Below are 24,963 nucleotides of genomic sequence, written 5' to 3'. Positions count from 1 at the left end.
AATGTTTATTACTCTATTATAACTTTACATACAAGTCGTTCAGTCTCCTGTAATAAATCACTTCTCATTTAAAAGTTATTGTGTTGCAGAGATAGTTACTAAAGTTAGCATGCTAACCAGCTAGCCCAAGCTCCTATGCTAGCGGTGTAAACACCAACAGTCCCCATTAATGTGAGCTCCTAGTCCAGACCACTAGCTGCACAGCTAACCGAGCTAACTAGCTAATGCCACCGATAGTTAGCAGCAGTTAGCCATTATTCTGGTGATATGCTGCCCCCTATTTGATTGGACAAGATTTTAATTCTTACATAATGCACCTTTAATTTATTCAAATTGACTCAACATGATAGAAAATCTCTGAAGCTTCGGGCTGAGTTATAAGTTAGTATTTATGTTTTAGTCTCTGATTTATAATATACATCATAATATATATTATTCTTAATATATTTATTTAGTGGAGGGACGACGGAGGTCAGAGTCCAGCTGTCGGTGTGACGTTCATGTCACAGAAATAAAATCTGTCCTCTGGCTGTTTTCATGTTGAACACATCTTACTGCTAATGAGTCTGACAGGGGGGAGGGGGGGGGAGGGAGGGGGAGGGGGGGAGGGGAGTTAAAGGGGAGGAGGAGCAGAGTGGTGGGCTCAGTCGTTTGTTCAGTCGGAGCTCAGATGGAGGTTTTTCCTCCCGCTGAGGAGAATCTGACGGCATGACGACGACTTCCTGCTGAGAGAGAGAGGGAGAGAGAGAGGGTGAGAGAGAGAGAGGGAGGGAGGGAGGGAGAGAGAGAGAGAGAGAGGGGGGGGAGAGAGAGAGAGAGGGAGGGAGGGAGGGAGAGAGAGAGAGAGAGAGGGAGAGAGAGAGAGAGAGACATCCTCCCCTCAGTTTCCACGGTGACGGCATCCCTCCATCCTCCTCCTCCATCATCATCTCTCAGTCCGGGGCTGCTGTCGGCTCGTCGGCGTCGTCAGGATGGTGGATAAAGGAACCAGGTAAGATTTAATGTGTGTGTGTGTGTGTGTGTGTGTGTGTGTGTGTGTGTGTGTGTGTGTGTGTGTGTGTGTGTGTGTGGTCATACAGAGAGCTTTTTGTGTTTGTGGTTCCTTCACATCGTTGAGCTGCTGTTGGTTCCTCAGAGACACTGTGTGTGCGTGTGTGTGTGTGTGTGTGTGTGTGTGTGTGTGTTCCAGCAGGAGAACCACACACTGTTGTTGTAACATTACATAACGTTGTCAGAACCTCCAGCAGTGTGACGTCTGTGTCAGCAGCACTCTGCTGGTGTTCAGTTCTTTAAGGCTTTTTTTTTTTTAGGATTCCTGCCTTTATTTTGATAGGACAGACAGACAGGAAACATGGAGGCGGGGGGGGGTTAGTTTTTTTTACTAACTGCTAATTACTCATGACGTGTTTGTGTGAATGTAAAACGCGGAGTTTGTCTGAATGAGCCGAGGTGAAGCAGGAAACATGTTTTCATTTCTGTAATCTGAATTCTTTAAGAGTGTTTCGAACAGTCGGTCGTTGTTCAGATAGTCTGAACAGAAAGAGTCGAGTGTCACAAAGGTCCACAACCAGAACCGAACATGTGGCGCCGTCCACAGCAAAACACTGACGGAGAAAGCAGCGTAGCACCGCCTTTATTCATGTTTCCTGCTGGTGGAGCCCTCTAGTGGCCAGAGCTCTAACGTGTTATTAGTTTCTGAGCAGGAACAGAACAAGTCGTTTTGTAGCGTTAACCTGTTGTTAGGGTTCATCCTGAATGAATGAATAGTTATATGGATACAAGATGGTGGACCATCGACTGACATCCCCGGAGCTACGTGGCTAACGTGGCTACAATCAGCCGAACACAGCTGCTGTACTGATGCTAGCTGTAGCAGCAGATGTAGCTGCTGGCTGATCTCAGGCCTCACTGCAGCCATCGTTTGTTATTAGTAGAATGTAACTAAGTACTTTTACTCAAGTACTGTAGGTCATTAAAATGTTGAGGTACTAGGTTCCATTTTCTTCTACTTCATACTTCCACTCCACTACATTTATTTGATAACTTTAGTTACTAGCTACTTTCCAGATTACATTCTGCATCAGAGCCAAAGTAGCACATGTTTTAACTAATTGTAAATATATTTATTAGTTACTTCTACTCAAATACTGCTCATATGAACAGAAATGTTCTGGTAACAGAGTTTGTTGAAGTTGTTGTGGTTCCACACAGAACATTTACAGTGTGTGTGTGTGTGTGTGTGTGTGTTTGCAGGCTGAATGATCCGAGTGTGTGCTGTCAGGAGAATATTAATGAGCTCAGTGAGTCTGTCAGACATACAGAGCAGCTCACACTGCTGCTGCTGCTCATTCACACCAAACCTCCTTCAGAAACTTCATAATTATTCACGATGAGGAGGATAAATTAATATAACCAGGTAATTTAAGAGTCTGTGAGCTCGTCCGTCCTCGAGGCCTCCAGTCAGTCCGAGGAGGAGAAACTCAGAGACTGAAACACCTCGAGAGGAGGAAGAGTTTCTCTTCAGGACAGGACGAGATCACACACACACACACACACACACACACACACACACACACACACACACACACACACACACACACAGTCAGAGACAACAGAAACAGAAAGGTTAAAACTTGAATCGGAGCAGATCAGTAGACCTGCGGATGGATTCTGGTTCCTTGTAACTGGTCCAGAGAAAATATCAGTTCAACCGTTTTAATAATCAAAGAAAATGATGCTTTGGCTCCACGTCGAGCAGATTTTACACTAAGATGTGAGTGAAAACACAGTGCGGTTGTATTCCTTCCACTCTGTTTAGTTTCGTGAATATCAAATGTAAACCTGGTCATTCAGAGATGAACCGACGTGAGAGCAGGACCCGTTAGAAGTATTCAGCTGTTAATGTCTGTGTTTCTATCCAACGCCCAGAATACGACCAGACAAGATGCAACTGGATAATAATAACAGAAGTGAGACGTTCTTCTTCTCCACATTTTCTTCAGTCCTGTTTTTCTTCTGTAGTTTTATTTTTTACGAAATTTAGTTCAAAATGAATTTAGCATGTTGTTGTTTCTCTTCATTGAAGTCCGACTGTGGGACCTGCTGTCTATAACACCGAGGTGTCCAAACTGACAGTCGATCCTTCTGTATCGTCGGCAACTGGACGAGTTTCAGTTTCTGTCTCGTCCAAGAACTGAGACGAGTCCAGCTGCCTGCGATCCAGCACCCGGTGACTTCACCAACATCTTAGAGTAGATCGGACTTCATTTGTTCAGCAGCAGGGTTATAACATGCTTCTTACAAACATCTCCAATCATAACTCCATCCTTTTGTTCCAGCACCACATGGGAACGTTCCCTCTGCCCGGTTGATGCTAACAAAGTGCTGACACGGCTCTTATTCAGGCCGAATCTCATCATTTTGATTTCTCATGTTACGACCACACCAGGTCTGTGTGGCTCAGATGTGCCGTCAGCTGAGCTTCTCCCCTTGTTGCTACACAGTTAGCATACGGTTAGCATGCCCTCCACGCCTCACTTTGAATTGTTTTGCTGTTAACTGTGTGATTCATGATGGAGTCAGGTCTCTGTGCGGTTCTGATCCTGTAACTTGGACCGGAGGCCGGTGAAGCAGCAGCCTGGTGTTTAAAACAGAAACTTCTCCCGTTGATTTCTAACATTAACACAGTTATTTTTCTTATTGCAAGTTTTCTCATATTTCATGTTTAAATGAGGCCTTCTATTTAAATATGTGCAGGAATCTAAACTAAAACAAAAAGACGTTTTCTTTCCACTAGTCTGAGAAAGGACGTGTTATAGAAGAAGACTGATCAAAATCTCCACTTAACTAAAGAAATAAGAATTCTTCACCCCACTGAGCAGAAACATCTAGTCGACGTCTTTCATGCCGTTGAAAAGACGTCCAGTGGAGCCAGAGTCAAAGTTTTTGTGACGTCTTTGCAACGATCAGGATTAATGACGTCCTGCCAGGCTTCAACATGAAGTTTTTACAGTGTAATTTAAGACATCTCAGAGCATCAGCCTACCTGAGGAAGGCTGGTCCCCATCATGCTGCTGAGCAGCTCTCCTGGTAAAGGTCACGCCTCCTGCAGCTCCTGAGGTCGAGGCTCTGGGTTCAGGTCCAGTCTGCTGCGTGGAGTGAAAATGAACCGCCACAAAAACTTTAGACGTCTGAGACTGAAGTTGAAAAGACGTCTTAGATTAGATGTAAAGACTTTAAGTTGAACCCTGTCAGGACGTCACTTGGACATCAACAGTGGACGTTGGTAAGACGTCTAAAAACTTTGATTCTGTCTCCACTGGACGTCTTCTGGAGACGTGTTTGCTCAGTGAGAAGAGTTTGAAGTGATTCAGGTTCAGTTTGTGTTTTTTCCTCCTCGTTCAGCTGTCCACTCTGTGAAGAGACATCAGTCAAGAGACCTGTCTGTCTCACAGTCTGTCCATCAGTCTGTCCATCAGTCTGTCTCTCAGTCTGTCCATCAGTCTGTCCATAAGTCTGTCTCTCAGTCTGTCCATCAGTCTGTCCATCAGTCTGTCTCTCAGTCTGTCCATCAGTCTGTCTCTCAGTCTGTCCATCAGTCTGTCAATCAGTCTGTCTCACAGACCCTTCATCAGGATTTTTGAGGGTTCTTTCTTGATCTGATGGTTGTAATGAGATAAATCGGAGTGATGATCTCAGTCTGTGTTTAATTCATAGTTTCATGTTGTGTGGACGCAGCCTGAGGACATGAACCCTCGCAGGAAACAAACCAGAGACGCCCAGTTTGACTCAGAAACAATGAATCCCGTCCTGTGAGGAGTGACGGCTGTTTCCAGCAACAGTTCTCGGATATGAAACATTGAACAGCTTCTATTAGAAACGAGAAGAAACCTGCTGTGAGGTCAGAACCTCCTTTAACTTCTCTGTCCAGTCTCAGGTGTGACGTTATGATGTCATGGCATTCAGGTGTCAGTGCGAGGCTCTCTGCTGTAGTTTCAGTGTCCGGGGAGTCTTCAGGCTGCGAGCTGACACAACGATCAGGTATTGATCAGTCAGTTAGTGTTCCCCCTGTGTCAGAGCGTCCTGATCGATCTGCAGCAACACAATCAACACAATCACATCTACTGACAGCAGAGGGTTCAGAAGGTTCAGCTTCATGTAAATGCTTTCATCAGGGTAACATTCAGACAAGTGGCCCTAACAACCCTGTGAGGACACTCCCACACTGTGTAAGGACATTCCCACATTGTGTAAGGACACTCCCACATTGTGTAAGGACATTCCCACATTGTGTAAGGACACTCTCACACTGTGTAAGGACACTCCCATACCCTGTGAGGACACTCCCACACTCTGTAAGGACACTCCCACACTGTAAGGACACTCTCACACGGTGTAAGGACACTCTCACACGGTGTAAGGACACTCCCACACTGTAAGGACACTCTCACACGGTGTAAGGACACTCTCACACGGTGTAAGGACACTCTCACGCTGTGTAAGGACACTCCCACACCGTGTAAGGACACTCCCACACTGTGTAAGGACACTCTCACATGGTGTAAGGACACTCCTACACCCTGTAGTCAACACCAGTTGACTACGACACAGAACTCAGATGAACCACTACCGTCCTGCAACATTACAGATTTGTAGAAGCACCAAACTAACTAACCTGAATGGTCTTGCATTTCTATCGTGCTCCAGTCTACTGACAGCTCAAAGTGCTTTACAACACTTGCCACATTCACCCATTCACACACACATTCATACACTGATGGCAGAGGCAAGGCGCCAAGTGCTCACCAGGAGCAATTTGGGGTTCAGTATCTTGCTCAAGGACACTTCGACATGGCGCTGAGGGGAGCCGGGATTTGAACCATTGACCTTCCGATTACTAGACGACCCGCTCTACCTCCTGAGCTACAGCCGCCCAATGCCTGAATAAGTGGGTGGGACCATGGAGGGGGAACTGACGGGGCTGCAGCACCTCCTAAAACAAGAAGGCCCAAATAATGACGAATTAGTCAGAGACAGCGTTTCACAAAGTTTATAAAGTGTCTCCAACTCAACAACTCACTAAACTTTCTCTGCCTCTTGCTCTCCTGGCTGCTGTTGACTGACGGCAGCGGTGGCCTGTAATATGTTGGTGTTCAGTTTGCCGTCTGCTGTCGTGCAAAATGTTCTCAAATTACTGTTAGTAACAGTAATTTACATGTTGACCATTCAAGTTAATACAAAACACATGAATCTACTATGACGTCAGGATTTAGACCGACCCCTCAGCAGCCCGCACTGACTGACTTCCTGTGTCGCTGGGTGGGACTTGTCTCACTGGTGTCAGTCCAACGCCCATGATGATTATTATAAGATGCAGCGACACTGAGCTGAACCTGACAGCAGCATGTTGCCGAGTTCATCGTGAGAACAAGATGTGATCATGAAGTACAAACATGGCGCTGAATAATTCAGTCTGTTGGTCTTTGCTGTCAAATATAACGAGTTCATCTTATAATGGCAGAAAACGCCCAAAATACAAAACAATAGTAATCTACTTTAAAGTAAACTCCATGTTTTAAAGAAAAGATGCAACAAGATTCTCCATAAGAGAAACGATTTTGCAATAAAATGTTTTTATTACATTTAATCTCAGTTCTGTTTGAATTCTTGTCTGTAAACTCTGAACTGCTCTCTCTGCTCATCTAGCATTAGCATTAGCATTAGCAGTGTGTGTTCATGTTGAGGGAAGAAGCTGATGATATTTCTTCAGTTAACATTTAGAAGAAGAAGTTTGACGGACACGAAACGTGAGCGACTGTAAGTGACGTTCAGCTTCATGTTCAGCTTCATGTTCAGCTTCATGTTCAGCTTCATGAAGTTCAGCTTCATGTTCAGCTTCATGAAGTTCAGCTTCATGTAGGAGAAGATCTGAAGTCTTTGAGCACTGAAGCATCTGAAATGTTTGAAATGCACATTTTACAGGAGCCATGTGTGTTTTTGTGGTCGTGTTGTGTTGAAATGAACTGACATGATTTCTCTGCGGCTCACTGAGCTCCTCACATCCTGAATGAATCTTTAATCATGTTTACACTCAGTTTATCTTCATGTTGTTCAATCCAAAGTGCTCTGACAGTGAAGCTCTCCCTTCTCCTCACTGATGACAGGGCGTCGCTCTGTTTGTGTCTTTACAACAATCAGCGCTTTAATTTGTTATTACCGATGGTTCTGATGGTTCTGACGGTTCTGATGGTTCTGACGGTTCTGGTGGTTCTGCTGAATGACCTCAGTTTGTTTTCACAGGACTCAGCAGTGTGAACCTTTATCAGTCTGCAGTGTTGCATCATTGACTTTTACATTGACTAACAGCCTTTTATTGTGTTTAAATATGATGATACAATATATAAATATGAGGTCATCATTTAAAAGACGGCTCTCAAACAAAAGGAAATATTCTGCTTTGAATGCCACAATTCAGTTTCCATTTTAAAGACACAATAATACGAATCCAAACAGCTGGAGATGATGAAAGCTCCGTCAACAGCTTCATTAAACATTTAAACTGCACAATTCTTCTTTCTAAAAGATTTCATTTGGCTTTTTTTTTAAACTTGTGCGACCAAAAGTTTTTAAATGTCAACTAATAAACTGATTATTTTCTTAATCAATTTATTAAATGTGAGGAATCAATAAAAACTCAGTTCCTCAGAGCCAAACATGGCGGCTTCATAAAGAGCTGCAGTGAACTGAGACGAGTCTTAAAGTGACTGAATTGTCTCTGGACCCTGGTGGAGCTGATGTGTGATGTGAGATCACAGAGCTGCTTCGTGTTTGCTCTAATTGAACTAATTGCAGAGATGATGTCCAGCAGGTAATCGCCTGCTGAACGAGCTCCCAGGAGCCCCGGCGGTTTCCGGTAAAACAGCGTCCTGATGCTGCTGATTGATGAAGATCCATTCAGGAGGAAGCTGAAAGCTAATGGAGCCACAGCAGCTAATTTATGACAACATTAACACGGAGGAAGAGGAGGGGGGATCATGTCAGACAGCATCAGACAGACGCTCAGAGACAGGAAGCTGCTGATGAGGAGGGTGGTGATGGAGATGATGGTGATGAAGATGATAGTAGTAATGACTGATGCAGGACTCCCCTCAGAGAAACGATCCAGCTGTTGGTTCTGATTGATTTTTAAGGTGTTTTCTTTGTGACCAGAGTTGTAAAAAGTACTCAACAGTTATACTCGAGTAACAGTAAACATACTGTATGGTGTTAGTGTTTGTAAAAGTGAAGGTCATCCATATGAAGAGTACTCGAGTAAAAGTCTTAAAGTATCTGATATTAAATGTAGTTAATTATCACAGTATCAGTAAAGTAACTGATCCATATATTACATGTTTGTATATAATCTATACTGTGAGTCAGCTGATCGTCACCGTCACTGTTTTTATCTGATCGAATCAATTCATTTAAAAATGTAATCTGTAAAGTAACTAGTAACTTAAGTTATCTAATAAATGTAGTGGAGTGGATGTATGAAGAAGCAGAAAATGGAAATACTTAAGTAAAGACAAGTAACTCAAAACTGTACTTAACTAAAGTACTTGAGTAAAAGTACTGCTTTTGATACTTCAGTACATTTAACATCAGATACTTTAAGACTTTTACTCGAGTACTATTCATTATACCAAAAGTAAAATAGTACCTCAAAATTGTACTTAAGTACAGTACTCAAGTAAATGTACTTAGTTACATTCCATCATTGTTTGTTGGTAATGACGTCTTATGGAAAAGTATTTTTTTGGAAAACTAGGACATTTTTTAAAAGTTGTGACATTTAATGTCGACGTGTTTGTTTCTGAACTGAGCCGCTGCCGCTCCGTTAACCTCAAACACCTCCCAGCCAATCAGAAGTGAGGATTTTTTGGTCTGGACGCACAATATTATAATTATAACAACAATAAAAATAAGCACAAAATAAAACATGACATAATAACGAAGAAGCAGCAAGACTCTGCTGGAAAGTGGAAATATTTCCACACTGAACAGAAACGAGGAGGAACAGTGAGGCAGCGTGACTCACCTGCTTTTCTCTCCGTCTGTTTCAGAGTGTTTAAGAAAGCCAGTCCCAATGGAAAGGTGAGTCCTCGTCTTCTTCTCACGTTCATGTTTCATCTGCTCTGAACCTGAAGGGCACTTATCTCCTCGACACCCAAAAACAGATGTGAAAAAGGTTAATTTTACATCATACATCACATTTTGTAAGGACCAACACTTGAAAAACATTGTTAACAAAGACAAAGAGAAATGTCTTTAAAATCTGAACAGACTGGTTGATTTGGCTGATTCTGATTGGCTGCTGTTCCTCCCTCAGCTCACTGTCTATCTGGGGAAGAGAGACTTTGTGGACCACGTGGACCTGGTGGAGCCTGTCGGTGAGATCAGTCTTTACTATTAATTAACATTAATGATTATTAATTATCGGCTCCTCGTCGATTCTTTCTCTCCTTGATTTGGATGATACCTGAAAGAAAAGCTAATGAAAATCAGATGAAAGTTCTGATCTCTTGGATCTTCATGGACTTTTTGTCTTTTCTTCCTGCAGACGGCGTCGTCCTGATCGACCCGGAGTACCTGAAGGAGAGGAAAGGTGAGAAATCTGCAAAAGAACAACAGATGGTTCAGTATCCTCACTGTCATACGTCAACGCAACCATGAACTTTAACATTTCCTATATTACTGAATTTTATTGAAACAGGCAGGTATTATCCTGTTTCTTATTTTTGCTCTAAATAAATCTTTCAAAGCAGCGGACAGATGCTTCAACTGGCAAATATATTTTAACTTTTTGTTTGTATACAAATATCCAGATTTAAGTATAAACAGCATGAAAATAGTGGAATCAGCCTTTAAAATGCCCACCGTGTGTGCATCCAAAAACACAATTAAATTTTTCATTGTTACGCTGATGTAGAGCCCTGCGCTGGAGCCCGGCAGCCCGAGGGCCCGGCTTCAGGCCAATTACCACATCATTACCTGGGACACGGGCCGGGCTCGGGCTTGAACGCAGCACATGCTCTGCCCCTCCCTCTCCGCTGCACGTCACTCACATCATATTGTACTGATCCCAGTCGCGTGTCCAGCCCATAGGTCCCGCCACGAACATGGACAACATAAAGAAAAAAAGATTGAAATAAAAAGACTGAACTTAAGACGGTGAGAGACACCAAGGGAAAAGCTCACCTCCGACCTTATCTGGGTATATTTAGTTTCCTTTCCATATTAAGATTGAGATATAATGACTATAGCTTAGTACCATGCTAGAAACCCCAATTAAACTATTTTGATGTCTGCAACATTAACAGCCTACAGGTTGTTATGGGAGGTTTTAAAAAAAAAAAAAAAGTTGGGCTTTTTTTCGGGTTCGGGTCTGAGAATTCTGAAAACCTGTCGGGCCGGGCCGGGCTGGAGCTCCACCCCCTCTTCCTCTACAGCATAGTATTTACAACAAACCTACTTTGGCTGTAAAATAACTGAACTGTCACAAACGGCTTTCAGCTGCGTAGACATCTGAGAAAGAGTTGTAACAGTATGAGACTGCATCTGTTTGATACGGAAGCCCTGAGGGACAACTTTACAAATGTTTTAATCTCCCGTAGTCGAAAAAAACTTTTTATGTTCTTTAATTTTTTTCAATCTATGAAAACATTTCATGCAAAAGGATTTCAGGAGAAAAAAAAAAGTTTTATATGTGAAACTGAGTGGTTATATAATTATTGTAAGTCCAGCGACAGCAAACAAGAGTCAAGAATAGAAACATTTTGAGGACGTCCAGGTTTATCTTGTGAAAGCTTTGTGGATCCCAACCACCTCTGCTCAGCATTGTTGGGTTAAAGGAGCAGTCCAACATTTAAAAACATCCCCTCGTTCTCCACCTTCACTATGATGTGGAGTTCCTCAGGGAGGCGTCCTGGAGCCACTGTTCTTTCTATTCAACCTGCCATAGATTTAAAGGAGCATTTCAACAATTAGTTAACCATCGTCATCTGTCTCCAGAGATCAGTTTAACTTTTGTGTGTCCAGTACAGAGAAAGGATGTGTTTAGCCTAGCTTAGCACAAAGACTTGAAACGATTGACACCGTTAGCCTCCATTAAAATGTTTCTAGGAGTTATTTTCTCAGGATGTGATGTGTGTGTTTTCTGTCCCTCAGTGTTTGTGACTCTGACCTGTGCGTTCCGTTATGGTCGAGAGGATTTGGACGTCCTCGGGTTGACGTTTCGTAAAGACTTGTTCGTGGCGAACATCCAGGCGTTTCCTCCGCTGCCCGAAGAGAAGAAGAGTCTGACTCGTCTTCAGGAGCGGCTGATCAAAAAACTGGGAGAACACGCCCACCCGTTCACCTTCGAGGTACTGAGCCTGAAAGACATGATCAGTGACCAGGGTGTGTTTTATCAATCATTCATTGATTAATCATCGTTTATCAGCTGGATGAAGAAGCAGTTGTTGCCCTGAATACGTCCTGTCAGGCAGGATTTCCTGACTGGTCAGTTTCAAATTTCTGGTTGAAGGTTAGAAATGGTTTGACAGATTTTGATTGGTGGAGCTCGTTGGGATCAGAGCCTGATTAGGGAGAAGTTTGGAAGACAAACGATTGTATTGATTTTATTGATTGTATCTGAACTTTAATGTTTCATGAAGAAAAGGCTGTTGATCAAATTTACAAACTTCTTATGTGATGATTTTATTTTCATTTCTTAAATTTTAAATCACAAATTCTTGCAAATAATTACAGTTGGATGTCGGGCTGCATCTAATGATTATTTTTGTTGTTGATGAATCTGTTGATTATTTTCTGGATTCATTGATCAGTTGTCTTAAGTGTCGATCAGTGTTTGTTCCTCAAATGTCTTGAAGATATTCAGTTTGCTGTCACAGAGGAGAAAGAATATTCACATTTAACAAGCTGACAGCAGAGAATGAAGACTGGTTTTCTCTTCAAATGAAATAAAATTCATTAATTAATTTTCAAAATAATTTAAAAGTTAAATAACTAAATTTGTTTACAGACAAAAAACATGTCGTTCAGTGCAGTGAGCTGTGGTTGATGAATTTATTATCTTCATATTTGGAGATAATGATTTAGTTAACTCTCAGTTATCCAGAGATCTGTATCATTCGTGCTTGTGAATCTGAAAAGTTCGTAGTCATAAATACGTCGATTCACATCTTCCTTCAGAACAGGCAGCATGTCACGTGTCACTACATGTACTGTACGTCTCCTGAACCCCCTCTCTCACCTGGGTTAATCAGATGAACTAAAAACAGCTGATAACAACTCAAATTTGTCATGATGGGGCTTCTGTACTTCCTGTTTTTCCTCTCAGCAGGAAGACAAACAAACAGGAACTTCTGTTGATGAAACTTGGTGCACGACAACATAAAGTGTGGTAATAACAGCGCCATCTTGTGGCTGTTAAAAAAAGGCCACCATATCTCTTTAATGCACGATACAATCTGCACCAAGTTCAGGTCGTACCATCAGACATCCATCACCAACGCTGCTGTGAAAAGTGTTGTAATTCAGCTCTAGGTGGCGTTACAGTACAAATCACATTTGTCTGGTCTAATTTTAACTTTGTAATTTGTATTGATTATATTTTTGACTTAATAAGCTGAATCTACAAAGTTACTTTGTTCCACGAGCATGAAAAAACAGTGATTTGATGTAATGTGGTTACGTTTGACAGCATTATGAATCAACAAGATGAATAAATGTGGTTTTAATCCCTGATTTAGTTCCTGAAACTCTTGACGAGGTGAAGTAGAGATGAAATAAGAGACGACACACTGGGACTGTGATGAGGACGGATACGTTGTGATCATGAAACGTGTCTAAATGAATATCAGCAGCTGTCATTTGGTATCTTTCTGAGATATTTTGATCCTTGCTGTGTTCTCAGATTCCTCTGAACCTGCCGTGCTCCGTCACCCTGCAGCCGGGCCCCGAGGACACCGGGAAGGTAAAGACCTCAGGTTTTACTTTTCTCAGCTGCAGGCAGGTCAAATGTCTTCCTCCTGTGCACCAGGTGTCTCCGTCTCAGCTGACAAAGGATTTAAATAAAGACATGATTTTCCTGCTGTTGTGCGTCTTCAGGCCTGCGGAGTCGACTTCGAGGTGAAAGCGTTCTGTGCAGAAAATGTTGAAGAGAAGATCCACAAAAGGTAAAAGTGAGTCTGGGGACAGAATGAGGACATGATCTGTGGATGAAACCACTCGTTCATTAGCAGAGACAGAGTTGTGTTGTTGTCGCAGGAACTCGGTGCGTCTGGTGATCAGGAAGGTGCAGTACGCTCCGGAGAAGCCGGGTCCTCAGCCGACGGCAGAGACCACCAGACAGTTCCTGATGTCAGACAAACCTCTGCACCTGGAGGCCTCTCTGGACAAAGAGGTGACCAACCAGCTCACACCTGAACTGTTCACACACACAATACAAAGTTCTGTACAGGAAGGATCCGTTCAGACGAGTCATCGTGCTGTTTAGTTCTTAAAAGCTGAACTACAAAGGCTCGGCAAACGACGGTTTTTAGGGAGTGAAATATCACTTTTAAAACATTAATGGGGATCATTGCATCATCTGGTGTTTAAAAACAGCAGCAGAGTGACGATTCTGTCGTCAGTAAACCGTCTTGTGTTAACAGTAATCACTTGAATCAGGATCTGTGGGCATTCAGACAGCAGCAGCTCTTCTGTCAGTCTGTGACTTCAGCAGGATCAGTTTAGATATCTGACAGCTTCAGCTCAGACAAAAAGGAAATTCAGTCAATATGTTCTCATCCCACGCCTTCAAAAACAACCAAAAAACTCCAAACAGCTCGTTCAGCGTCTCCAGAAGCCCCGAACAAATCTGACAAGACGTTCCTCTAAGTCAACATCAAGACTAAACTTTGATTAAACTCCTGATCTGATCATTTAACACAAAGATGAAAACAAAAACTCTCTGACCTGTGTGCCTCAGATTTATTATCACGGGGAGCCAATCAGCGTCAACGTCCACGTCACCAACAACACCAACAAGACGGTGAAGAAGATGAAGATCTCAGGTGAGTCCCACACTGTGTGTGTTCCTCATGATGTGTGTGTTCCTCACGATGTGTGTGTTCCTCACGATGTGTGTGTTCCTCACGATGTGTGTGTTTCTGCAGTGCGACAGTACGCAGACATCTGCCTGTTCAACACAGCTCAGTACAAATGTCCCGTCGCCACCGAGGAGTCAGAGTGAGTTCACCTCTCACCACACTGAGCACTTAAAGACTTAAAGCAGTAAAACAACACATCATTCATGCTTTGCCAACGACCATATAGTGGATTTCTTCTATCTAAAGAGTTTAGTGATGTTGACGACACAGATGAGCTGAAAGAACCATACCTGAGCACCACTCGCTTCAGAGGAAGATGTTATGAAGACCATTTCTGCCAGTTAAAGAAGAAAAGTTGATGTTGATGAAGGTTCTCAGTCATCCAGGTCCTGGTAACTCTAAGTTCTGTATCCTAGTCAACTGGACTTGTTTCAGTTTGTTGAAGATGTTTCAACTGTCGTCTAAGAGGCTTCTTCGCTTCTAACTAACTCTTCCAGGAGCTGCAGGCTTTTAAACTCACTGTGTGGGAGTGTCCTTACAGAGTGTGGGAGTAGGACACTCCCACACTCTGTAAGGACACTCCCATCCTCTGTAAGGACACTCCCACACTCTGTGAGGACACTCCCACACTATGTGAGGACACTCCCACACTCTGTTAGGACACTCCCACACTCTGTGAGGACACTCCCACACTGTAAGGACACTCCCACACTATGTGAGGACACTCCCACACTGTTAGGACACTCCCACACTGTAAGGACACTCCCACACTCTGTAAGGACACTCCCACACAGAGTTTAAAGCCTGCAGCTCCTCCAGTTAGTTAGAAGCGAAGAAGCCTCTTGGATGAGACGTGAAACGTCTTCAACAAACTGTAACAAGTCCAGTTGCCTACAACATGATGCACTACGATAAAGAGTCTTTTTATTTCTCTTTATTATTTCATCAAGTTTCATCTTTTTTTTCTTTGACTGGCAGAAATGGACGTCCATAGTCGTGGCAGTCTCTCTCTCTTATTATTTATGTGTCTCTGCCTCTAACGTTAGTCATTTCAGACGGCGTAGTGAAGATCATAACTCAAACTGTTTTGCTTGCTTTAGCTGATGAAGTCACCATGAGGATGTTTTCTGTCCTCAGTGACGTCGTTGCTCCCAGTTCGACTTTCTGCAAAGTTTTCACTCTCACTCCTTTTCTGGCCAACAACCGAGAGAAACGAGGCCTCGCGCTGGACGGAAAACTGAAGCACGAGGACACAAACCTGGCCTCCAGCACACTGTGAGTCCAACACACATTATCAATATTATCAGCTCACTCTCAGGATCCAGGCTCATAAAATATGTTAGATGAAGAGTGTTGAACATGCAAACTCACCAAACAGTAGAAAAATCTCTTCAGCTCTACTTGAACTTTCCGCCTCCTCCTGGTGGTTTTGAGGGACAGGATGTAAAGTTCATCGTCCGTGTCCATGACGGTGGACGCAGACTGTCCTCAGATCTGTGACTGCAGCAGGGTGAAATATGAACTGTGAGCATGTTTGTACCTGTTCTGGAGTGAAACCAAGACAAAAAGCACCAGAAGCTTCAGTCTGAAGAAAAACTTTACTTCAGTTATTTACAGACTCAAAAAAACAAAAACAGCCTAATTTGGCAACTCTTTATATTAAAGAGAGAGAAAAGAGAATTTATATAAACTTCTTACAATTGTTTATAACATTACAAACACGATTCACCAACACATTTATTCCCCTCCATTATCACATGAACAGAGCAGAAGATCATTAGTTAATGATTTAGAATAGAACGACCAGTGTGTGTGTGTGTGTGTTGTGTTGTGTTGTGTTGTGTTGTGTTGTGTTGTGTTGTGTGTGTGTGTGTGTGTGTGTGTGTGTGTGTGTGTGTGTGTGTGTGTGTTGTGTTGTGTTGTGTTGTGTTGTGTTGTGTTGTGTTGTGTTGTGTTGTGTGTGTGTGTGTGTGTGTGTGTGTGTGTGTGTGTGTGTGTGTGTGTGTGTGTGTGTAGAAGAAACTCGTCAGGCTTTTAACAACGTTAATAAACTGTTGTCTCGTGAATCTGACAAACTAACTGGAGTTTGGTCTCAGCAGCGTTCGACTGATTTAAACTTTATTGTTTTGAGTTTGGAGACAAAGAGACGCAGTTCAGCACCGGACCGAAGGTTCAGGTCAGAGAGGAGACGTCTGCTGGACGCTAGAGGAAGTGTCTGTCTGCTGATTGGTCTGATTGTTTCAGGTTAAGAGAAGGAGCCAATAAGGAGATCCTCGGCATCATCGTGTCCTACAAAGTCAAAGTGAAGCTGGTGGTGTCCCGAGGCGGGTCAGTGTCAACGATCAGCTGTGAGGAGCTTTAAAGGCCGACTGAAACGTGACTAACGGTCTCATGGAGGACTTAGCTTCAGTGTCTCCGGGTTCTGTCCGTCCCTCCGTCACCGCACACTTTGTCTCACAACCAGAATCCTTCCAGAGAACGTTTCAGTCTGATGAAGCACGAGTACGTTTTAAAAAGCGTTTCTCTTCTTGCTTCCTGTCTGAAGATGAGTCTGTGTGATTCACGCTGTGACATTTGGACGCTCTGATTATAAATATCCTCGTCAGGCGCGTTGACGGACTCACGTGTCACAGGAGTCGGCCTTTAACAGCTCCGCTAACACTGTGACAGTTAATGAGCACATCAATAGAAACAAGTCGAAACGCTGCTGCGTGAACTGAAGCTGTTAAATGTTTATTGATTTCAGGCTCCTGGGAGATCTGGCGGCGAGGTAACCTTTCACGTGATGTCACATCACAGACACACACATTCAAACACACACTGAGATTTACAAAGGTCACCTGAACGCCTCACTGAGCTAATGTCCACACTGATAGATGTCTTAATGAAGCCGCGGTGGATTATTGGTGTTTTTATAACCTGATCATTTGTTTTCTAGCGACGTCTCTGTTGAGCTGCCGTTCACATTAATGCACCCGAAGCCGTTGGAAGAATTCTTCTTCAGAGACGGTGAGTCATCTGAAGTCCTCTGTTCATCTCCTGCTGGTTTAAACATCAGATGTCTCCATACAGCTCGTCTGCTGTGATCACAACCTGACTGATAAACTTATTTAAGGCCTTTACACACCAACTCCACAACTTTCAACTGGTTTTCAGTGTCTAACATCTCGCTCTCTGCTGCAGCTCCAGATGAAGCTCAGATCGACACAAACCTGATCCAGTTTGACACAAAGTAAGCAGCCGTCTCTCTCCCTGTCTGTCTGTCTGTCTGTCTGTCTGTCTGTCCTCCTCTGTGATCTGATTGGCTCTTCTCTGGTTTACGGCCTCGTCAATAACCCTGACAGCAGAGAGGGTTTCCTCTCCGCCTGCCGAAGCATTAGCTGTGATGGACTCGTCTCCGGAGTCTCAGCCTTAATGCGTCTTAATGCTCGCTGCTGTGAGCTGCAGCAGGAAATGGGCTGTAAGCTGGAAACTCATCCTGCTGTCAGCAGAGACTCAGAAAACGAGTCCTGTGAGCCGACGAGAGGCAACTCTGCAGTTTACTGCTCGTTAGTTCACACTCACATAACCACAAAACAACAAATAAGAATTTATTGACCTGCAGCAGAGATGAAATACTTGTGAGGAGGTCGGTTCAGTGTTGGTTCGATATGAACAGACTGACACTTCATTGTTTCAGTTCATCCTTTATGGATCTGTGTCTCTGCTGAGACAGCTTCTCTCTGCCGCCAGGCTTCATGCTGAGCTGATCTCTGTGCAGACATGAAACTGATATCCATCTGTTCATCTGACTCTGGTGGAGGAAATCTAATTTAGGAACGTGATTCCTCTCGTGGCTCAACACATCGCTTTCACTTGTCTTTGTCCTCTTTGTCTCTAAACCTTTTACTGTTTCCCGCCTTCATCGCAAATCTGGACTTTTTTATGTTTCTTTGACCCAGTTCAGACCTGCTGTTAAATCCGTCCTGAGTGACCACTTGGGATCTGATGTCACTTCCTGCTCTGTATGAAACAAACCCGTCCATCACTGCGACAAACAGACGCCATGTTTCTACTCAAAGACAGAAAGAAGTTCATGTAGAACATTTGCTGAATTTACAAGAAGGAACAAATAAGTCAGAATCTGTCAGACAGAGTTTCACTACGTTACAAAGTTTGTTTTAACTCACGATGTTGTGGTGACTATATCCATCCTGCCTGTTGTTTTGGCTTCTTCTTCTTCTTGTTTCACAGAGGATGTCAGTTGAGTCGGCGGCCCTTCAAGTGTCTCATTCACACCTGTAATTAGAGCTGTCCAGGTGTGACCTGATCACTCAGGACGGATCTGAACCGGGTCTTTGATAGTTTTGTCATGAGTTAACACTCTTAACCCTCTCCTTCCTCTCCCTCAGCGATGATGACATCATCTTCGAGGACTTTGCCCGTCAGCGGCTGATTGGGGCGAAGGACGACAAGGACGAAGACGAGGAGCCGGTGGACTCTCCCAAACTCAACGACAGATAAAGGCGCCGAGCGTCACCGCTGCCACTGCTGCTGTTGTTGTTTCGCTGCTGTTTGTAGTGTGGAGCTAACGGAGGTCACCTTTAGGTCAAACCACAGTCTGGACACCCTTTAAACACTCGGCGGTGCCGTGTTTGTGTTCTCGTTAATGTTCGTCCTCTCTCTGCGTCCTGCCGGGTGTAAAAAGCTAGAATACCGCAGCGTAGACGTCAGTTGTGTTTTCAGACGGAGCAGCTCTCCCCTCCTTCGTCGGCCGGCCGGAGACTCGAACCGGCGACTGCGGCATCGTAACGACGGCTGGTAGCATGCCTCTAATGTCACTTTGTTCTATGTGTTTCCACTAGGGACCGAACAGGAGTAACGTTGTGTTGAGATTAGTTTCGATGTGTCGTATCAGAGGGTCTTCATTAACAACAACTACACTGCCAACTTTGGTTGATCTGGAACAGTTCACCAGCTGATGTTAACAGTCAGTGTGTGCAGACGAAGCTGCAGAGCGAGAAGAAACACCAAAAGAAGAGTCGACCCGCCGAGAGGACCTGAAACTGTCAGAGAGCCACCAATCAGCTAAGAGGAACTGGTGGCCTCGTTTGCATGAAATACATCAATACTTTATATGATTAATTAATGTCATGAATAATCAACCCTTAGAGAGGAGGGCCCTAATTTTAAAGGAGCATACGAGTGTTTGTTATTGATCATTTTCTCAATCATCATCAGTATTTAGATCGTTGCCGTCAGCTGCTGGTTTCTCTTCAGTCAACACGTAAGAGACACAAAATCATGAGACGTTCCCGGGGAACCAACTGCTAATTAACTGTTACTTGATGAGTAGCTAATGATTAGTTAATAAAGAAACAAATGAAGAATGAATCAGTAATAACAGGGAATAGGACACTTATTAAAAGCATTTTGAAACCTGGGCTCTATGTACACGTGTTGGTGTGGAAAGTATTTAATACTTTTGTAACCGCAACCGTCAAAGTCTCATCCACTAAAATCTGCTTGTTTTTGTCTCTGAGGTTTTTATTCAAAGCTTTTATTTCAGCTGAGGCTGATTCCAACGTCTTGGTCAGTATGAAGCATTTAAACACTAAAACAAGTGAACACAGGGCCCAGGTTTAAAGTGTCAGGTATATTCCTCAGTAACCACACACTCTGACGATGATTAACTAATGAAGCACTGATTAGTTACTACTCGGTACTGAGTGCCACAACTAGGTGTGAACAGAAACAGTAACTACTGTTTCTGGCCTGGTGCAGGTTCTGAGCGAACCAGCAAAAACTTGTCAGTATTATGAATTCACAGATATTCCCGAGGATCTCCCGGTCCAAGTACTTACTGACAATTCAAAAGAATAGAGGATAATATTATAATGGCTGTAATGAGGATAAACAGTTTTTAAAATAAATTCATCCATTTTCATACAAATCAAATGTAAATTTGAGACTTTAAATGAGCCAGACTGAGACTGATACGATATGAGAGGAAGAAGAAGAAACGTACAGCAGTCAGGCGCCCGGAAAATTGCTTTGAGGGTCAATTAAGTTATCATTAGCTGTTAAATCGAGTGAAAGGATTAGCAGTTACTCATTAACTCGTGGTTAAGCAGCAGTTTTTTCCTCATTTGTTCCGATGTAACTTCTGTAAAGTGTCACCAAACCTAAGTCTAATTAGAGAAATCTGGTGTGAGACCGTCTTTAGTTTTAATGAAAGTACTTGTATCTGAGCTGAAACTCAAGTTTTACCACACGAGTATTTAAAACTTCCATCAGTGTAACAGACCAACACAACTGTCAAAAAACCTGTGACTGTGAATTCAATGTTGTGTATTTTTCCTCTTTATTACATAAAAAAAACAAGTTATGTTCAGACCAACAACAACTACAGAGGAAGTGAGACGTCTTCAATCAGAACGTTTCCCAGCTGACTCGTGTGTCTGATACACAAGTGTCCTTGAACGCACCAGTGGAAGGCGCTCATGTTGCGTTACAACGAGATGAAAACATAACGGACTTTTTTTCTGTCTGCAGGCTGATTTTAACGAACAACAGCGTCAAAGAAAAGAAACTAATTTAAAATCAGCTGGATGATTCAGAAAATGATCAGCAGGGATGTGAAGCAACCAGGAAGTGTTATAACAGTTAATGAACCGTTAACGAGTTCTTATTCATGTGAAGTATCAGAGAGATTAACAGTGTGTCATCTTTAATTCGAACATTGGAAGAAGAACAAAGACTGAAACGTCCTCCATGTGAGTCAGTGCACAGTTGTGTTATTAGTACAGTGTGTGTGTGTGTGTGTGTGTGTGTGTGTGTGTGTGTGTGTGTGTGTGCTCTTTACCTGACAGACTGAATGAAACTGCTGGGTTTTTTTCACTTTAACACAACATTACAGGATAAAGATCAAAAACACCAAAAAACATCTGTAACAATATTTTAATTGGCTTTTACTTTGAAAGGGCCAGGAGGAAACCTGTACATTCCACTGCATCTTTAATAAAGGGACGTTTGTGGCAACGTGTGTGTGTTTGTTGTGATGTTCTGACGTGAAAATCAGAACCAAGCGATGGAAACGATCCTGAGCTGAACAGGAGACCTGATAACGATGCAACAGACACCAGCACTCAGCCGTGAGACGCGTCCTCCTTCCTTCAGTGATGGTTGTAATGATGTAGATAAAAACATCATAATTCAGACACCAGTGAAATAGTTTTGGCCCCAAAAGAAGAAGAATGAAATGATTCAAACTTACATTTAGTCGACGTATGTTTGACAGAGAACCGTGGATTTGAAATGTTTCAGTGTGACTGATGTTATCACACGAACAGAGCGGACGTTACAGACAGCGTTGTGCTCTGACACAGAAGCCTGTTCACGTTTAAATCTGCACACAGTTTGATGCTCACGGCTGCTTTCTTGACCAACGACTGGTGAGATCTTATAGTCTTATTTATTCTTTGTTGCTAAGAGGGACTTTTGTCTCTTTCAGGTGTGAGTCTGGTTGAACGATGTTTTGTTCTTTACGTATAAAACAAACCCTTCATACATGATCGACAGCGTAAAACACCACTTTTGATAAATATCAAAACCCAATGTCATGTCATGTCAATATCTGAAGAAAAATCCTCATTGAATGACATAACATGTTACCTCGAGCAGGAAACCTTCACGTTGCCAGCAGGAGAAACTTTCACCATCTTTACCGTCTTCCTTCTGTGTTTAAAAATCCTGAAAAAGCCGTTTCGAATCTCTTTGGTCCGAACACCGTAGATGACGGGGTTGACTGTCGCTGGGAACAGAATGTACACGAGTCCCATGAAGGTGTTGACGTCTGTCGGTATGGGGATGTTCAGGTTGTGAGAGAGGAATGTGACACTTCCCACCAGGTAGAAACACATCATGACGATCAGGTGAGTGCCGCAGGTGTGAAACGCCTTCCAGCGGTCCTCGTCGGCTGCTGCCGCCCTCAGGACGACGCTCAGGATCTTCATGTAGGAGAAGAAGATGAGCGGTATGTCAACTCCCACAAAGCAAACGATCACAGCCAGGCCCGCCGCCTTGTTTTTGTCCGTGCTGCCACACGCCAGGCTGACCAGTGCCATGTGGTCACAGTAGTAGTGCTGGATCGTGTTGGAGCCGCAGAACCGCAGCGAACCTGCCAAACCGACCAGCGTGGCCATGATGGAGCTGCTGCGGACCAGAGTGAAGAGCAGCAGCTTCACGAACATGGAGGAGCCAATGATCTCAGTGTAGCGCAGCGGCTGACAGATGGCAACGTAGCGGTCCAGCGCCATCGCCAACAGCAACGTTGACTCCAATGAGGACAGGAAGTGAGTAAAGAACATCTGAGTCAAGCAGCCAGCCAATGAGATCTCATCCCTGTCGAACAGGAGGCTGAGGAGCATCTTGGGGATGATGGCGGTCACCATGAGTATGTCGACGATGCACAGTGTGCAGATGAGGAGGTACATGGGGCTGTGCAGGCTCTCCACGCTACGGATCACGTACACCAGCAGGGAGTTTCCCAGCAGCACTGACAGGTAGGAGGCGGAGAACGGCAGCGCCAGCAGCCGGCGGTGTTTCTGCAGCTCAGGAAAACCTCTGAACGCGAAGGTGCTGTGGGAGAAGTTGTTGCCCAGTGACGCATCCAACATGGCGCCGGCTTCACCTGAACAGCAACAGTCCAGACAGAAACGGTCAAATGAAAATGTGATGCTACAAAAGCTGAACCCTTTCATCTGTGTCTTTAATTAATCAAATTACAGAAGACAACATGAGTGTGATTGTGCATCTATTACTCAATACATTCAGATCAGTTAGTTTTCATGTGATCATACATTTATTTAAGAATCAGCATCAGCGCACGTCTTCAGGAAACTTGTTTTAAACAAGAAACTGTTTTCATTGAGATTATTTTTTCATTTATTATAGTATAAGTTAATCACTTGTGACATATTAAAGTATAATTTCACCAAAATCACAAAAACTACTTTGTCACTTACTTCTGCGAGTGTCCGTCCATGTAGATGTTTTGTTGCTGAAAAGAACAGAGCAGATTTATTTTATTTATAAATACATAAATATACTTTTATTGAGAACTGTTATAGACTTTGACTCAAGTCTCACATCTTAACATTCTGTTGACATACATGGCTAAAGGTATAACAAAATTGTGTTTTTCCTTGTTTAGCACGTGTTTTTAAATAAAGTGTTTTTATTGTCATAAACATCCAACCAGCAGTGTTACTCGCGTACTTACACTTCTGTATTTGCGCTTGTAAACACCTTCCAGTTGTAAAGTAAGTAAGTTTTCATGCAGTTGTTGTGTGAAATCTCTGCAGTGGACACGACTGTGCTGTCAGACCTCACTGAGTCCTGATCATGATGCAGAGCGAGTTCACAGTAACTACACTTCAATTAATAAATAGCGTTCACGTATCAAACTTCCATTTTTAAATGATGTCCCAGGCTGAGGGACACCACTGACTGTCGCACATAGTTTGGGCACACGAAGCAGTCAGTGTTCGCTGTAAACATACTGTGCTGACACTCGTAATGCTGGTGCACGCATGGACTTCCATTGTCCTCGTGCTGCTAAAGGACAACGTGAGTGGAAGAATTAATAAGTGTTTTACAACCTCCATCTCAGTCTCATACAAGTTGTTTTCTGTGCCAGAAATATTCACTGTAGACAGCCACTGATGAGAAGGCTGATAATACACAGTAATCCACCCCGACACTAACGACAGATTAGAGTATGACTTATTCCTCGTCATGCTACACAACCTGCTCACATATACTGTAAGAGATGCGTCTTGTGTTTCAGGTGCAGAAATTAAAACTCCTGCAGGAACATGGACGCTCCTCATCTTATTTAGGAGATGAGGAGTGGTGCACTTCAGCCTCTTGTGGTCAAAATAAGTATTACAGAAGGAAACACTGAAAAATGAGCCTTAAATTCCTCCTGAAATTGTTTCACACGCACAGAAAAAAAACCATTTTTCCTTTCACTTGGCTTGACACATGAAAAAATCTCATCTCTCATCTCATTTTCTTGTCCGCTTGATTCCTAATTCAGGGTCGCGGGGTGTTGCCGCTTCATCCCCCCTTTCGGGGGGTTGCGGGGCCACTGGGGCCAAATCCAGTTCTCACTGGGCGAGGGCCAGGGTTCACCCCTGGATGAGACGCCAGCTCATGGCAGGGCCCTCTGACGGCAGAGGCTGCCTCGCAAGGTGCCAACTGCGCATCAGGAGCAATTTCGGGGTTCAGCATCTTGCTCAAGGATGCTTTGGCATGTGGCTCGGTTCCGCCCAGGGGAGCCGGGGTTCAAACCAGCGACCTTCTGGTTGCTGGTTGCCTGCTCTACCCACTGAGCTACAGCCGCCCCTCATGAAAAAGAAGAAGAACTGTTAAACACAAGACAGACTACAATGTTAAGGGACTTAGAAGATGGAGCACCAGAAAAAGAAGCTCTCACCGGCCCCTCAGGGCTTCTGTTCAGGTATCACACACACATACACACATATGATCTTACTTTCTTTTCACTTTCTTGCTTTTGTCTCTGTCATTCAACTATTTTTGTTTTGCAGCTGCCAATGAAACTGAACACTTCCAGCTATTGTTGAAAAGGAAGTGTTGAGTATTGAACTGATGTCATCAGTGCTGTGAAAAAGTACATATAGTGAATTTATCAAGTCGGTCAAACTAAATAAAACATGATGAAATAGATTTATAAAACAGGGACAATTAGATTTAAGGCCTGTCTCTAATAATGACCCATTTCAAAGAGAAGAATTATACATCAAGTCATATTAGTGTAAGAATACTG

General features: G+C 43.4%; 2 protein-coding genes across 2 annotated transcripts; one reads left to right on the top strand and one right to left on the bottom strand.

Annotated features, from left to right (window-relative positions):
* Nucleotides 1-840: 840 nt before the first annotated feature.
* arrb1 (arrestin, beta 1) lies at nt 841-21,152 on the top strand. Its single transcript, XM_084351779.1, has 16 exons — nt 841-991; nt 9,102-9,132; nt 9,368-9,428; nt 9,599-9,643; nt 11,206-11,402; nt 12,956-13,015; nt 13,150-13,217; nt 13,309-13,444; nt 14,012-14,096; nt 14,199-14,271; nt 15,270-15,407; nt 16,377-16,460; nt 16,879-16,902; nt 17,071-17,141; nt 17,316-17,364; nt 18,524-21,152. The coding sequence occupies exons 1-16, from the start codon at nt 972-974 to the stop codon at nt 18,633-18,635; spliced, it is 1,254 nt and encodes a 417-aa protein (XP_084207905.1). The 5' UTR covers nt 841-971; the 3' UTR covers nt 18,636-21,152.
* Nucleotides 21,153-21,427: 275 nt separating this feature from the next.
* Nucleotides 21,428-23,022, bottom strand: or55e1 (odorant receptor, family 55, subfamily E, member 1). Its single transcript, XM_084351780.1, has one exon. It carries the CDS (start codon nt 22,871-22,873, stop codon nt 21,782-21,784), a length of 1,092 nt encoding a protein of 363 aa, XP_084207906.1. The 5' UTR covers nt 22,874-23,022; the 3' UTR covers nt 21,428-21,781.
* Nucleotides 23,023-24,963: the final 1,941 nt, after the last annotated feature.

The sequence above is a fragment of the Pagrus pagrus genome, assembly GCF_965226575.1.
Source record: "Pagrus pagrus genome assembly, chromosome: 4".
Taxonomy (NCBI): Eukaryota; Metazoa; Chordata; class Actinopteri; order Spariformes; family Sparidae; genus Pagrus; species Pagrus pagrus.
This window is presented reverse-complemented; position numbering and strand designations above follow the sequence as displayed.

Excerpts from the sequence above, each read along its gene's own strand:
- arrb1 (XM_084351779.1), top strand. The coding sequence starts at position 972 with ATGGTGGATAAAGGAACCAG. Across the intron at positions 13,218-13,308 it reads GAAGAGAAGATCCACAAAAG|GAACTCGGTGCGTCTGGTGA; the intron begins GTAAAAGTGAGT and ends TTGTTGTCGCAG. Across the intron at positions 16,903-17,070 it reads CTGGGAGATCTGGCGGCGAG|CGACGTCTCTGTTGAGCTGC; the intron begins GTAACCTTTCAC and ends TTTGTTTTCTAG.
- or55e1 (XM_084351780.1), bottom strand. The coding sequence starts at position 22,873 with ATGAAAGGGTTCAGCTTTTGTAGCATCACATTTTCATTTGACCGTTTC.